The sequence below is a fragment of the Peromyscus maniculatus genome, chromosome 7 (genome assembly GCF_049852395.1).
Source record: "Peromyscus maniculatus bairdii isolate BWxNUB_F1_BW_parent chromosome 7, HU_Pman_BW_mat_3.1, whole genome shotgun sequence".
Lineage (NCBI taxonomy): Eukaryota > Metazoa > Chordata > Mammalia > Rodentia > Cricetidae > Peromyscus > Peromyscus maniculatus.
In genome coordinates, this window is record NC_134858.1 from 107840704 (window position 1) to 107856408 (window position 15705).

General features: G+C 54.2%; 1 protein-coding gene across 9 annotated transcripts in view; it reads left to right on the top strand.

Moving 5' to 3' along the window:
* Scap (SREBF chaperone) overlaps positions 1-15611 on the top strand; it is an 80812-nt gene extending 65201 nt beyond the window's left edge. For 6 of the 9 annotated variants that reach the window (XM_076577147.1, XM_076577144.1, XM_076577142.1 and 3 more), the window contains exons 4-23: positions 1743-1900; positions 2551-2771; positions 2916-3021; positions 3503-3675; positions 3987-4113; positions 5871-5983; positions 7697-7791; positions 8678-8776; positions 8931-9149; positions 9758-10134; positions 10499-10687; positions 10774-10975; positions 11051-11166; positions 11365-11878; positions 11959-12044; positions 14195-14277; positions 14378-14544; positions 14707-14787; positions 14924-15130; positions 15209-15611. In XM_076577147.1, coding sequence (XP_076433262.1) covers positions 1743-1900; positions 2551-2771; positions 2916-3021; positions 3503-3675; positions 3987-4113; positions 5871-5983; positions 7697-7791; positions 8678-8776; positions 8931-9149; positions 9758-10134; positions 10499-10687; positions 10774-10975; positions 11051-11166; positions 11365-11878; positions 11959-12044; positions 14195-14277; positions 14378-14544; positions 14707-14787; positions 14924-15130; positions 15209-15454 — 3579 coding nt within the window. In that variant the 3' untranslated portion in view covers positions 15455-15611. The remainder of the gene's footprint in view (positions 1-1742; positions 1901-2550; positions 2772-2915; positions 3022-3502; positions 3676-3986; positions 4114-5870; positions 5984-7696; positions 7792-8677; positions 8777-8930; positions 9150-9757; positions 10135-10498; positions 10688-10773; positions 10976-11050; positions 11167-11364; positions 11879-11958; positions 12045-14194; positions 14278-14377; positions 14545-14706; positions 14788-14923; positions 15131-15208) is intronic. The other 3 variants (XM_076577150.1, XM_076577148.1, XM_076577149.1) reach the window with 1 other exon arrangement.
* Positions 15612-15705: the final 94 nt, after the last annotated feature.

Sequence of the window (15705 nt, forward strand, 5' to 3'; positions counted from 1 at the left end):
AGAGGCAGAGGCAGGCGGATCTCTGAATGTGAGGCCAGCCTGGTTTACACAGTGAGTTCCAGGACAGCCAGGGCTATACAGAGAAACCTTGTCTTGAAAAACAGAAAAAAAAAAAAAAAGAAAGAAAGAAAGAAATGAAAAAGGAGAACAGACCCACATGATTCAGGGTGGGAAGAAGCTGGGAGAATACTAGAAGGGTGTGAGCTCTTAGCCTGGAAATTGACTGAAGGGTCAGTAGTTCAGATCCTTTGGAGTGAGGGCAGAGGGCAGAGTGGTGTGCTCAGAGTCACAGCTGTCTGACACCAGTAGGATTAAGCCTGGGGCTAGAAGCCCCATGGTGCCATGAGGGTGCTGTGTCCATCACAAGTACGGAGATGCTCTTCAAAATGAGCCTCCTTCCAGAGCTCTTGGTCTCTGGGAGGAAACTTCCTTCACTCAGACAGATGTGTGTTGAGTCAGTGAAATGCTTTCCAAGCAAAGCCCGGGGTAGCCAGTTCCAGCAGGCGCAGAAGTAGTGCTTGGTGGCCACTTCGAGTGAGCTCTGTGGGTCAGAGTCCACACCAAACTGCATCATAAATGACTTCCCAGCCAGCTCAGGAGCACATACCTGTAATCCCAACGCTTGGGAAACAGAGGCAGGAGGATTGCTACAAGTTCCAGGCCAGCTAGGACTAAGCCTAAGACCCGTCTCAACCAAAAATAAGCAAACTGAGCTTCATGAACTTTGCTTCTTAGTTGTTCCTTGGAGCCCAGGAGGTGGCTCGGTGGCCTTCTCTCTGTCCACTGCCTGTGGAGTCTCTGAATAAGGCAAGCTTTGGCTTCAGAACAGCTGCCGCAGCCACTCAGGCCCGCCTAGCTCCCGCTAACCTGCCTGTCTCTGCCCCTAGATGCCATTCAACCTCCAGGGCAGTCTCTCCAAAACCTTGCTCTCATCAGGCATCCCCTCCACCTCAGGGACATTTGGGCTTCTCTCTGTCATCAATTTAAAGTCCAGAAGGTTCAACCAGGTTTCTAGCTTGGCCTTTCACTTGTCCTGACGACCTCCCAGGGTTCTCCTGTCTGTCCAGGCTTTCTTTCTCTCGTGTCCCTTAGTCCTCAGATGTACTCCCTGTCCTTCTGCCACCGGTCCATTCACACGGCTGTTCAGTTAGGGCTGACACAGTGACACTTGAGGAGTGGCCCGTGGCACTTCTGTCATGGGAATTGCACGTGAGTGCTCTCATCTGCAGATTGGGGCTTGGTCCCAGTGACGTCAGCATCAGGATGGAAGCGTTCATTGTCGTCCTGCCAGGAGTTTCTGGAACCACGATCCAGTTTGCTCTGGGAGTCAGACAGACATGCACCAGGCTCTAGTGAGGAAAACGTGCAACACTAGTGCAAGAGTTGAGTCTGAGACGCTGTATAGTGAGAAATCCAAGGGAGTCTGCTTAAGAGGCATAAGGAATTCATTAGGAGATAAATCAGAAAAGACAGCTCACTCAGCAGAAACGCCGCAGGGTTCTGGAAGGCTGAAGTCCTGCCCCACGCTGCTCCTGCCGCCTCAGCCAGTCCCACCTCCAAGCCCACGAGGGAGAGGAGAGAGCAGCATCTGTGCCTCTCGGGTCTTAAGGGCGGCTCCGAGGCCACGCCCAGGGACTGGCACTTTAAGATCATAGATGGAAAGGTATCCACTGCAACACTGTGGTACCCTGTTTGAGCATGGTCCCATGCTTCCTTTCTGTCCTGTCCTGTTTCCTCTACAGTATGTGGGTGCCCCGGTGGCATACATCCAACAGATATTTGTGAAGTCATCAGTGTCTCCCTGGCACAAAAACCTTCTGGCGGTAGATGTGTTTCGTTCACCTCTGTCCCGGGCATTCCAGCTGGTGGAGGAAATCCGGAACCACGTGCTGAGAGACAGGTACTCCTCTCAGGGACCCCAGACTCTCGAGTACCAAAGGGAGTTACCTTCCTCAGTCTTAACCTCTGCAAGCCAGTCAGCTTTGCAGTTCTCAGGGTCTTTGTGGGCTCTTTGTGGCTGTATCCTCACAGCTCACAGAGTGAGTGTGAATGAATGGGCCTAACCATAGGGAGGTAACTGAGAAACAGCTGACCCATGGCTCCTGCCTTTGGGCTTTGCTAAGATTAGCAAGCTCTCCCTGGGGGTGCCTTCTGGAACATGTTGGCTTAACAGATTGTCACCATCAGGTTTTAGTAAACTAATGGCTTTGACCAGAATTTTGGTGAACTAAAACCCTAAAGTTTCTTCCTCTCCTGCTTGTCCACTAAAATTGGCCGAGGTGCTTAGTGGGAGAGTTTGCACGCTCTTACACACTTGCTTTTCCTGGAAGGAGATGCGCTTTAGGGATCCAGTGCTTTCTGAGGGCTGGACAGATGCATGGTCCTGTTGAGCACTTGGAAGTATTTCCCATCGCCCTAGGCATCAGGCTCTTCTGGATCCAGCGGGGAAATAAGGCATTTAGGAGCCTGATGACAGATGATCCCCATAAGTGCAGTGGGTTGGCCCTGTCCTGCAAGAAACATCAGAGGCTTCTCCCATCTTCTGCACAGCTCGGGGACCAAGAGCCTGGAGGAAGTTTGCCTTCAGGTAACAGACTTGCTGCCAGGCCTCAAGAAACTCCGGAGCCTACTACCCGAACATGGCTGCCTGCTGCTGTCCCCTGGGAACTTCTGGCAGAACGACTGGGAACGATTTCATGCCGACCCTGACATCATTGGGACCATCCATCAGCATGAGCCCAAGACTCTGCAGACTTCAGCCACACTCAAAGGTGCCCTAAGCCCTCAGGGTCTGGAGCGAGCCTGTGTGTGGTCGCGCTCTCCTTCAGTGGGTAGGGAAGGGGTCCTGGGTAGCCCTGCCTCCAGCCCACCCCGTGACTCTCCTGCTGTGTCAGCGCTGCCGGTTTCTCCCACAGACCTGCTGTTCGGTGTTCCTGGGAAGTACAGTGGGGTGAGCCTCTATACAAGGAAGAGGATGGTCTCCTATACCATCACCCTGGTCTTCCAGCGCTACCATGCCAAGTAAGGTGCTCAGGTCCCGACTGCCCTGTGGGATGTAGGCTTGAGTGGTTGCTTCTCTGACCAGCATGGCCCCAGGCTTCCTGTTGAAATGTTTCTGTTCTTTACACCAAAGAACTAATCTGGTCATTTGAATAAGGATGGCCCTCAGGACAGCTCTGACAATTTCTGTGGCCTGGTGTTTCCTCTGGTTTCTTTCTAAGCCCTGGGTGGGTGCCTCAGCTGACTGCTGAGCTCGGTGCGGCCTGTGTCTTGTCTGAACCACTGCCCAGCTCTCCACAATCGGCGAGGGTGCTTGTGGCGCCTCTGACGTGCTCTTCTGAGCCTTTGGCACCTGGAGTTGTATAAGTCAGGAAGGAGGTTTGCCAGCTTTGCCGTCCTGGTGTCCGTGGAGACTAGAGATGTTGAAACACCCCGGAGTAGCTGCCTTTCACAAAGGGGAGGAGGAGACCTGCTGGCCCCTCTAGGGACTTTTTGTCTACAGGTTTCTGAACAGCCTGCGTGCCCGGCTCATGCTCCTGCACCCCAGCCCCAACTGCAGCCTGCGAGCAGAGAACCTGGTCCATGTGCACTTCAAAGAGGAGATCGGCATCGCAGAGCTCATCCCCCTGGTGACCACCTACATCATCCTGTTTGCCTACATCTACTTCTCCACACGTAGGTCTCCAAATGAGCTTTCCATGACTGTGACCCACTTCCCGGCTGTCAGAGATGGCTTGGAGCCAAGATGTAGAATGTATCTGGTGGTCTCTAAAACCAGGGCTTCATTCCCCCAGAGATTCTCAGGGGCTTCCGAGGCAGACTGTGGGTCAGAGCTCCCAAAAGGCATGCTGTGTTCATGAGACCAGAGGCGTCCACACTTGTCCTTTTCTTCCTCGATTGTCGGCATAGTCGGCTCCCAGGAGCTCAGTCAGGGAGGGCCCGGGCTGGGGGAGGTGCTGCCCTGATGCGCCCTCTCTGCTCTGCAGGCAAGATCGACATGGTCAAGTCCAAGTGGGGACTCGCCCTGGCGGCTGTGGTCACGGTGCTTAGCTCCCTGCTCATGTCTGTGGGGCTCTGCACTCTCTTCGGCCTGACACCCACACTCAATGGCGGGTAGGTCTCACAGGGCCAGAGCGAGTCATCAGGCCCTTGCACATCTGGGCCTGATGGCGACCACTGGTGACCATTGGACTAGATGTTTGTTGTTACCCCATGTCTTTGCCTTACTATTTTTGACATTGAAGAGGTATACTTTCTTTTTAAGCATATGTGTATGTATATGGCATATATGTGTGTGTGTATATAGAAAACATGTGGTTATATGCATGCATATGTATATACACATACATTATGTTTTATGTATAGAATATTTGTGTTTGTATGTATATGGTATCTGTGTATACATAGATGTTGGTGTTTAGATTTTAAATCCATATGCACATTGCTTTTATTTATTTTTTGGTTTTATTTGTTAGTTTATTTGTTTTTGAGACAAGGTTTTTCTGTATAACAATCCTGGCTGTCCTGGAACTCGCTCTGTAGACCAGGCTGGCCTTGAACTCACAGAGATCCACCGGCCTCTGCCTCCCAAGTTTTTAGATTTATTTTTATTGTTTTTAATATGTTGAGGGATAGAAAAATGTGCACATGAGTATGGGTGCCCACAGAGGCCAGAAGAGGGCATCAGAGCTGGAGTTACGGGGGTTGTGAGTTGCTGGATGTAAGTGCTGGGAACTGAACTCAGTAAGCAAGGGCAGGAAGCACTCTTCACTGCTGAGCCATCTCCCCGGCCCCTCACACTGCTTTCTAATGGCTGTGTCCAGGGAGTGTGAGATACAGAAGCACAGGTGCCTTCTTCACTATTGAAAGAGGACTGGCAATGTGGCTCCGTAGGGAAGGCACTTCCCACCAGGCCTGATTACCTGAGCTCAGTCTCTAGAACCCTCATTCTAGAAGGAGAGAATGTGTGTGCATTCTTGCATGCACACATACATGTGTAAATGAACATCATGAAAGAGTTTCCTTTTAAAGATTGAAACGCCCACAGTAAGTGTCGGTCCGTGGATGAGGACGTATTGTTTGCCGCCTCCTTCACTGACATTACTTTCCCTCCTTCCTCTGAAGACCTTAGTCCAGAGCCTTCCCTGCCTTTGTCCTTAGGCTCTGGTCTCTGTGGCTGGCCTGCCTGCTTATCAGCCCGCTGACTGGCCTGGCCCTGACCTTGGCTTCTCAGGCCACTTTCTCCCCTGTGCTAGATATCAGAGCCGAGGCCTAGGACACTAGTTAGCAGCAGCTGGCCATACAGAAAAGCTACTTTGTGTCTCTCGTGTTCGGCTCCTTGTCCTGGACTGCTCGCTTCCTTCTCTGAGCCACTTTCAGAACTTCACGTGGGTGGGTGAGGCTCAGCCAGATGCCCTGTGGGAGCGTTCCTCTTCCCCAGACAACATCTCAGCAACGCTTAGGGATGTGACCAGGTCATCCTCCCATTTAGTTCAGTGTCTTGGCCTGGAGTAGCCAGTGTAGGGTCCTAGAGACGGTCATTCCATCAGCCACTGGAGTCCAGCGTAGGAGGGGTTAAGAAAGCCGTGTCTGGCAGTGGGGCATTCCCAGGGGGCCTCTTCCAGCCCCGTCTCCACTGGGTAGAGAGAGGAGACCGGGATGGTAACTGGCTGCTTGGCAAAGCCTTGGAACCTGCCTCAGAGCTAAAGGCTGTGTTGACAGAAGCCCTGCTGGATGTGGAGGTACATTGGGGCCTCCGCCCTGAGCTGCGGGGGCCACTTGGCGGCCTCTGCTACAGGCTGGAAGCCCTACAGCCTTGCAGGGCTCAAGCCTGGTAAGAGCCAACCCCTTCCTGTCCCCTCTGTCCCCAGTGAGATCTTCCCATATCTGGTGGTGGTTATTGGGCTAGAGAATGTGCTGGTGCTCACCAAGTCAGTGGTGTCGACCCCAGTGGACCTGGAGGTGAAGCTTCGGATCGCACAAGGTAATGCTGGGTGGTGGGCTGGTCTCTGTGTGTACGCCCAGGGAGAGAAGGAGCTCTCCAAGCCTGCCGTTCAGGGCTGTGCTGATGGCCCAGCAAAGTGCTTGCTGCCCAGGTGTGAGGCCCCGAGTTCAACCCCTTGTAGGTGTAAGGGTCTCATTAAATAAGAAACACAGAGCCAGATGCAGGGTTAAAGCCCAAGAGGTCAGAGCAGTAGCTGAGCGCTGAGACTAAAGAACCTTTCTTACCCTTCGCTGCCGCTGCTGTCCTTCCCCTCAGAAAGAGACCTACTTCCTGTGTATCTGTCTTTTTATTGACTTTCTGTTCTGCTTTCTCATTGGTTGTAAACCCAACCACATGACCTCCTTGTCACTGCCTGTCTATACAGACCTTCAGGTCTCTATGGTTGGTATTGAGATTAAAGGCATGTGTCTCCATGCTGGCTGTATCCTTGAACACACAGAGATCTGTCTGTCATGTGATCTGGATTAAAGGTGTGTGTCACCACTCCCCGGCTTCTGCTATGGCTTGCTATTAGCTCTGACCCCCAGGCAACTCTATTAACATACAAATAAAATCACATTTCAGTACAAATAAAATATTACCATAACCCCTAGACCCATGTGAAAAGCCGGGACAAAGTGGTACACAATTGTAATCCCAGCACTGGAGAGACAGATAGTGCATCCTCAGAGCTCGCTGGCCAGCCAGCTAACCTCTTCAGTGAGTCTTGGGCCAGTGAGACTCTGTCTCAAAATACAAAGCAGATAGCTCCTGCAGAACAATACCTGGTGTGACCTCTGACCTCTACACATGCTTGCATACACATGCATCACACAACCCTACCAAAAAAACCTGTCCTGCTTTGGCCTTCAGCCTAGTATGTAACTGGTCAGCCTGTCAGTGTTCCTTATGTGTCCCAAGGAACCATCTAGTCCGTACAGTGTACTTGGTCCTGGCCCATGTGTCAGTAGGAAAGCCATCCAGCCAGTAGCAGCCTCCCCACCCATCCCCTGACAGTCTCACTGTGTAGCCTTGGCTGGCCTGGAACTTGCTATGTAGACCAGGCTGGCCTCAAACTCATAGAGATCCTCCTGCCCCTGCCTCTTGAGTGCTGGGATTAAAGGTGTGTGCCACCATGCCCTGCTAAGAGGAGGTCAGTCTCAAGGCACTTTATCCTGGGCCCATTCTGTGAGGAACACAGAACTGGCTGTACGTTCATTCCGCCACCTCTGATGGACTTGTGTGCCTTGTCCCGTCCTGTGCTGGGTTGGGGTTGTGAAGAGATGAGGCAGAGTCTCGTAAGCTTATACACACTGCACATGCAGAGACTTGTTCCTAAGAAGCTATAGTAGCGTGACCCTGGGGACAGCATGAGGCAGAGCCAGTTACGTCCTCCATTGCTCTGGCCTGTGCCTGGATGGTCAGGAGTGGATGTGATTACAGTGGGTGGCGCTGGCCTTTCTTCCTGGGTTTTCTCCCCTCATCACCCTGGCTGTCCTTTGTTCTGATGGCCAGAGCATTCTGCTGCACCCCACCCTTCCTCTGTAGCAACTATGTGATGGTAGTGACTCCTAGAGTCTGGCCATTGAGTGGGGTGACGTCCAGAGGCTGGACCCCTCTTCATGCTTGGGTCCTTCTGAGGACTACAAGGTCAGGTGCAGACTTTAAAGCAGGTAGGTCCTCACTGACCCTTGCTCGGCTTTTCCCCTGCAGGCTTAAGCAGTGAGAGCTGGTCCATCATGAAGAACATGGCAACTGAATTGGGCATCATCCTTATTGGCTACTTCACCCTTGTGCCTGCCATCCAGGTAAGGCCCCAGGGCTTTACCTCTTGTCAGCCAGCTGTGTGTGTCTGTGTCTGTGTGTCTGTGTCTGTGTCTGTGTGTGTCTATGTCTATGTGTGTCTGTGTGTCTGTGTCTGTGTGTATCTGTGTGTCTATGTCTGTGTGAGTGTATCTGTGTCTGTATGTGTCTGTGTGTCTGTGTCTGTGTGTCTATGTCTGTGTGCCTGTGCCTGTGTGAGTGTGTCTGTGTCTGTGTGTCTATGTGTGAGTGTGTCTGTCTGTCTGTGTCTGTGTGTCTGTCTGTCTGTCTGTCTGTGTGTCTGTGTCTGTGTCTGTGTGTGTGTGTCTGTGTGTCTCTGTGTCTGTGTGTCTGTGTCTGTCTGTGTCTGTGTCTATCTGTGTGTCTATGTCCTGTTATCTCACTCAGGCTTTTAATAGAATCCAAGTTGCTATGCCGTGGGTCTCAAACAAGGGCAGGGCAAGAAAACCTAACTCTGAGCAAGTTCTGCCCCTTAGCTAGGCCTAGGATGCAAATCACTTCTTTGCCATGTTAGGGTAGAATTCACCTCTGATTTCAGTGGTAACTGGACAGAAAGGCACGTGAACAGGCCAAGGCCTGTGGAGAAGGGCTTTTAGGGAGCATGCTAGTGGGCTTAGAGTTTTCTGGGTGGGATCAGGCCCTTATGCCTTCCTTTCTCAAGGGACTGGAATTTTCTAGAACAGCACCGGCTCAGTCCACTGTGGAGAAAGGCAGCAGCTCCGTGCTGCCCCCTAGTGAGCGGCTAGCCTGCCCGCCTAGTCTCCAGACTGTTGCTGAAGAATATTTTCCTTTGTCTTTGCTAATCCTGAGGGACCTGCTCTCTGCAGCCATGTAGCCACAGTGGCTCTCGTGTGTTGTCTGTCATTCCAGGAGTTCTGCCTCTTTGCTGTTGTGGGCCTGGTGTCTGACTTCTTCCTCCAGATGCTGTTCTTCACCACTGTCCTGTCAATCGACATTCGGCGGATGGAGGTAAGAGCGGCTGAGTGGGCAGGGCCTACCCACTCTTACTTGGTGGCTGCTCTCGTGAGACGGCTTCTGAGCCAGAGTGTGGCCCCAGGCAGAGGCAGCTCTGAAGCAGGCAGCCTCTGAACAGCTTGGGGCCTGATCACTGTGCCCTCGACAGCTAGCAGACCTGAACAAGCGTCTGCCCCCGGAATCCTGCCTGCCCTCAGCCAAGCCCGTGGGGAGGCCAGCACGCTATGAGAGACAGCTAGCTGTACGGCCGGCCACACCACACACCATCACACTGCAACCATCTTCCTTCCGAAACCTGCGGCTCCCCAAAAGACTGCGAGTCATCTACTTCCTGGCCCGTACTCGCCTGGCACAGCGTCTCATCATGGTACCCATCACCCCTGCGCTGTCTTGCAGGGGACAGCATTCAGATCCCAGGGTGGCCAGTAATGCCTGACCTGTGGGTTGAGGAAGTAGCTCCAGGATAGGCAGGAGCTGCCTCCACAGAGGGACCCGGGACGGGGATCCTGGGGATCCTCTAGGATGAAGCCACTTTGCATGGTCAATGTTTTCCCGGATTGTGGTTTTTAATCAGCCCCCATGAAGCATGCAAGCCCCAGAGAATCGTGGAATGTGCTGGTTGCCAGGAGGGGGGTTAACACTGAGGCCCTCTGGCCATGCTGACCTGGGAATGGCGTCAGCTTTCTGGGCCCAGCTCAGGAGAAGAGGGGAAGTTCTGACAGACTAAAGCGGTTCCAGTGATTGCCAGCCTTGAAAACCTAATCCTTAGCCATGGAAAGGGAGCCAGGCCCCTATGGCAGTTGTCAGCAGATGGTAGAGAGAGGACTTGGGGGCGGGGGGTAAAGAACGCACGGATTGGGGGCCACGTCCTGCCTGCACATCTAGGTCCTTCCAGTGTGAGAGCCAAGCTTGCGTGGGGCCTGGGGCTGCCCGATGCCTACAGGACCCTCCTGAGCACTTGACATCCCACTGCAGGCTGGCACCGTGGTTTGGATTGGCATCCTGGTATACACAGACCCGGCAGGGCTGCGCACCTACCTCGCTGCCCAGGTGACAGAACAGAGCCCACTGGGTGAGGGTTCCCTGGGCCCCATGCCTGTGCCTAGCGGAGTGCTGCCTGCCAGCCACCCGGACCCTGCCTTCTCCATCTTCCCACCTGATGCTCCTAAAGTGCCAGAGAACCAGACACTGCCAGGTGAGCTGCCTGAGCATGCCGTTCCAGCAGAGGGTGTCCATGACAGCCGAGCCCCAGAGGTAACTTGGGGGCCTGAGGATGAGGAGCTGTGGAGGAAATTGTCCTTCCGCCACTGGCCCACACTCTTCAACTACTACAACATCACACTGGCCAAGAGGTGAGTGGAGCTCTGCCGGCTGTCAGCCCCCCCTTGGTATCCGCTCACCATCCCCAGAGCATCTCCTCCACTAGGTGAGAGAAAACGAGTCTGACTTCTGCACTGGATTTGAAATAGTTGGAAACAATTCATGGGACAGGGATGCAGGAACTGGTGGCGCTCCCAGCAGACACCTGGGAGGGTGACCCTGAGTCCTTCTTCCTTGGCAGAATGAAGCCCATTGATGGTTGTTAGGGTGCTAGTGTTGGAAAATAGCAAGATTGGGGTGCCAGAGCTGGTTTTGGGAGGGGGCTACGGGCCGTGAGAAGACCACGTTAGGAGGGCAGCATCCCTTCTGAGGCCGGCCATCACTGCCTGCTCACAGGTACATCAGCCTGCTGCCTGTCATACCTGTCACACTGCGCCTGAATCCACGGGAGGCGCTGGAGGGGCGGCACCCTCAGGACGGTCGCAGTGCCTGGGCCCCACCCGAGTCTCTGCCTGCAGACCTCTGGGAGGCCGGACCCAAGGGGCCAGGAGGAACACAGGCCCATGGCGACGTTACCCTGTACAAGTAAGGCCCCACCCAGCGAGGCAAGACGAGGGTCAGCGCGGAGCCAGTGTTGGGCGCAGCCAGCTCACACTTGTGCTGTCCCGCAGGGTGGCCGCGCTGGGCCTGGCGGCGGGCATGGTCCTCGTGCTGCTGTTGCTCTGCCTCTACCGGGTGCTCTGCCCGCGGAACTACGGGCAGCCCGGGGGTGGCCCCGGCAGGCGGAGGCGCGGAGAGCTGCCCTGCGATGACTACGGCTACGCGCCGCCCGAGACGGAGATCGTGCCGCTGGTGCTGCGCGGGCACCTCATGGTGAGTGGGCGGCTTCCGCGGGCGGCAGACCTCACGCGCGGCCTTGGCCCGTGCCAACACAGCCCCCTCCCGCAGGACATCGAGTGTCTGGCTAGCGACGGGATGCTGCTAGTGAGCTGCTGCCTGGCAGGCCAAGTCTGCGTGTGGGACGCACAGACCGGGGACTGCCTCATGCGCATCCCGCGCCCAGGGTAAGCGCAGGTTAGCCCTGCTCCTTGCTTGCCCAGGGTAAGCGCAGGTTGGCCCTGCCCCTTGCTTGCCCAGGGTAAGCGCAGGTTGGCCCTGCCCCTTGCTTGCTCAGGGTAAGCGCAGGTTGGCCCCCTCTCCTTGCTTGCTCTCGCGGGCTCCGCCTCTCTCCGCTCATTCTTGCGGCCCCTCATCCTGGGCAGGCCACGCCGGGACAGCTGCGGAGGCGGAGCTTTTGAAGCTCAGGAGAACTGGGAAAAGCTGTCGGATGGCGGCAAAACTAGCCCGGAGGAGCCTGGGGACAGCCCTCCGCTGCGACACCGCCCCCGAGGGCCTCCACCGCCGTCCCTCTTCGGGGACCAGCCAGACCTCACCTGCTTAATCGACACCAACTTCTCGGTGCAGCTGCCCCCAGAGCCCGCTCAGCCGGAGCCTCGGCACCGGGCGGGCTGTGGCCGCTCTAGGGACTCTGGCTATGACTTCAGCCGCCTGGTGCAGCGTGTGTACCAGGAGGAGGGCCTGGCTGCTGTGCGCATGCCGGCCCTGCGTCCACCCTCTCCCGGATCCCCGCTGCCCCAGGCTTCTCAGGAAGAGGGGGCGGCACCCGAGAAGAGCTCCCCTCCTCTAGCCTGGGCCCCCAGCACAGCCGGCTCTATCTGGAGCTTGGAGCTGCAAGGCAACCTCATCGTGGTTGGGCGGAGCAGCGGCCGGCTGGAGGTGAGCCGAGGGCTACTCCCATCCAGATTGGGGGGGGGGTTCCCGCAAGGAGTGGGTGCTCACAGCCTCTGTGCTTGCAGGTGTGGGACGCCATTGAAGGCGTGCTCTGCTGCAGCAACGAGGAGGTCTCCTCAGGCATCACAGCCCTTGTCTTCCTGGACAGAAGGTCAGAGTCCCCGGCTGCTGCCTCAGCCCCACCTGTCAGCGTCAGACACCGTCCTTCACTTGCTGTGGGATTTGACCTGTTTCCACGCGGTCTCGAGCACCTGTCAGTCGGGGCTGGTTCAGGTGGTGACCACTTAAAAAAAGTGAAGCGGGGCTGGAGAGATGGCTCAGAGGTTAAGAGCACCATCTGCTCTTCCAGAGGACCTGAGTTCAAGTCCCAGCAACTACATGGTGCCCTCTTCTGGCATGCACGTAGGCATAACAAAATAAATCTTAAAAAAGGAAGTGTTTGCGGCAGGGCCAGGCAGAAGGTGAGCTCCCAGAGAGTACACTGGGTTTTCTTCTGCCCTTCTAAGTCTCTTACTGGATTGTGACCACCGACGCCTCTGGATATTTCACACTTACTTTCACTGTTTACAGAATGTTGTTTGTATTTGAAACACGGCCTTATTTGGGTATTTTGCCTACATATATGTGTCTGTGCACTACATGTGTGTCTGGTGCCAGGTCTTGGAACTGTACTTAGACTGTTGTGAGCTGCCATGTGGGTATTAGGAATCAAACCCAGGTTCTCTGGAAGAGCAGCCAGTGTTCTTAACCTCAGAGGCATCTCTCCAAAGCTCTCATTTGGGTACACGTAAGTTGCATGGAAACTCAGTATACAGCTCAGACTGACCTTAAAGCAGTCCTCATGCCTCAGCCTTTCAAGGGTTAGAGTTACATGTATGTACCTCACCTGGCCTCAGAGCATCTTTGTTCAAAGTCTGCCTTTGCTTCCTGTTGTCTGCTCCCCTCTTGCTGTGCTGCTGGCCCTCACACCATCTTGGACTTGTGCATATCAACTCTGGGTTGGAGGAGGGGTGTCCTAGTTCTGGAGCTTTGACCCTCAACTGAGTTTACAAGCTCAGTTACCTGCCTGCTCCACGATAGCTCTTTCAAGGGTTCCTGGCTATTAGTGATTTCACCATCCAAGCTAGAGCAGGAGCTTGTGTGTGTGTGTGTGGCGGCAGCGGTTGGGGGTAGGGGTGGTGCCAGGGGAACTCTGGCCTTCTCCATTTTGACTCCTGCCGTCTCTTCCTGCCATCACTGGGACGTGCACAGGCATTGACTTCATGTTATTTGCAGTCTGGCTGACCTTATCAGGTCCCTCATGCTTGTCGGAAATCCTTCCTCTGCTTGTTCTCTTCAACTTTTGGAAGCGCTCACATCTCTGACCTTCAAAGTTCTTCGTGACCATGCTCTCTCCTCACTCCCTTCCTGTACACCATGGATTCCAGATGAGCCTTTTTTGATGATCATGGGCACAAGTTGTAATATTCAGTGCCTTTTGCTGGAACAAGAGTTCAGAGCCCTTCCTGATTTGTGGTTGTACAAGCCTTTGGCAAAAATACCCGCAGCCCATGCCTAAGATTCTTGAGAGCACGAAAATCGTCTTGTGGTTAAGGGAAACAAGGAGGCTACACTTGGGTCAAAGCTGACGTATGTCGTGGATATTGCAGCCCCCTATCGGGGCTCCGTGGTTCATGTTACCCGGGGGTCCTTTCCTCCTTCCTCAGAATTGACCCAGTTCTCCTGACCTTAAACTCCAGGCTGCAGGAGGTCAGAAGGCATCAGATCCCCTGGAACTGGAGTTCCAGATGGTCATGAGCTGCCATGTGGGTGCTGGGAACTGAACCTGGGTCCTCTGTAAGAGCAGATGTTCTTAAAGTGCTGAGTCATCTCTCCAGCCTATTTTTGTATTGATTTGCAGATGCATATGACACTTAAGAGGTACCACATTATACATATTAACTCATTTAACCTACACAACCACTTTGAGGTGGGGACTGTTACAATCTCCATTTTACAAAAAGATAAGGCTTAAAGAGGCTGAGTAGTAATGGCCACCCTCCAGCTCTAACATTTTTGTTTGTTTGTTTTTGTTTTTAAAGACAAGGTTTCTTTGTGTAGTTTTGGAGCCTGTCCTGTTACTCCCTCTGTAGACTAGGCTGGTCTCGAACTCACAGAGGTCCACCTGGCTCTGCTTCCCGAGTGCTGGGATTAAAGATGTGCGCCACCACCACCCGGCCTAACATGTTTTGTTTTGTTTTGTTTTTAATGGCACTTTGTGTATTCCTTATGGCCATAGTCTTTCCTGTCTTCCTCTTCTAGGATTGTAGCTGCTCGGCTTAATGGTTCCCTTGATTTCTTTTCCTTGGAGACGCACACTTCCCTCAGCCCCCTGCAGTTCAGAGGTCAGTGGCCTAGGAGCAGCAGGCATCATGCATGGTGGTGAGGGTGTCTGCAAGATGAGAAGCCTTTTCAGAACCCGCTCATTGAGCCCCTTCTCCTTAGGGACCCCAGGGCGAGGCAGTTCTCCTTCCTCATCCGTGTACAGCAGCAGCAACACAGTGGCCTGTCATCTGACCCACACAGTACCCTGTGCACACCAAAAACCCATCACAGCCCTGAGAGCTGCTGCCGGGCGCCTGGTGACAGGGAGCCAAGACCATACTCTAAGAGTGTGTATTGTTTATCTCTGGGTACTGGTGAGCTGGAAAGGGGGTGGGGAGCAGAAGGAGTTGAGCTGGAGGAGTCCTAGAGGAATGATGGAAGGCCTTTCCTAGCTAAAACATGTAACTTGGAAGGTCCCAGAGACCAGAGCCTACTCATCCCTGTCCTAGGTCTTCCGACTGGAGGATTCGTGTTGCCTTTTTACCCTGCAGGGCCACTCGGGGGCAATCACAACTGTGTACATTGATCAGGTGAGGACCTGTTGTGGGGCTGTGGGGGTGAGATGCACCAACTCAGTCGGGCCCTTGGAAGCAGGAATGGGATGGATGGGGACACCCTTGTTGACAAAGGCACTCAACCCATGATCCCTTGGGCTTCTTTCCCCAGACCATGGTACTGGCCAGTGGAGGACAAGATGGAGCCATCTGCCTGTGGGATGTACTAACAGGTAGCCGGGTCAGCCATACATTTGCTCACCGTGGAGATGTCACCTCCCTCACCTGTACCACCTCCTGTGTCATTAGTAGTGGCTTGGATGACCTTATCAATATCTGGGACCGCAGCACAGGCATCAAGCTTTACTCCATCCAGCAGGTAAGCAGGTCGAGTATAGGCTTGTTGGTGTTTGGGGGATGAACGCACACTGAAGCCCTCCTCTGGCCTTGCCTCCAGGACCTGGGCTGTGGTGCAAGCTTAGGTGTCATCTCAGATAACCTTCTGGTGACCGGCGGCCAGGGCTGTGTCTCCTTTTGGGACCTCAACTACGGGGACCTGTTACAGACAGTCTACTTGGGCAAGAACAGTGAGGCCCAGCCTGCCCGGCAGATTCTGGTGCTGGACAACGCTGCCATTGTCTGCAACTTTGGCAGTGAGCTCAGCCTAGTGTATGTGCCCTCTGTGCTGGAGAAACTGGACTGAGGGCAGGCCGGCTACGCAACTCCCTTGCCCCCACCCAAAGTGGGGCACTGGGGGCAGCAACTCTTTGGACCTAGACTGGAGGCGAGAGCTAGGCATCTTCTCTGCAGCTGACCAACTGTTGTCTCCTGACTGTAATATTAAACTTTTTTAAAAACCACATTGACCAGGGGCCTGAGCTGCTTGTTTCAATCTACTCTACTCCTAGACCTTTCACAGAGGTTCAAGAAATGTGATGGCTGGGCAGTGGTGGC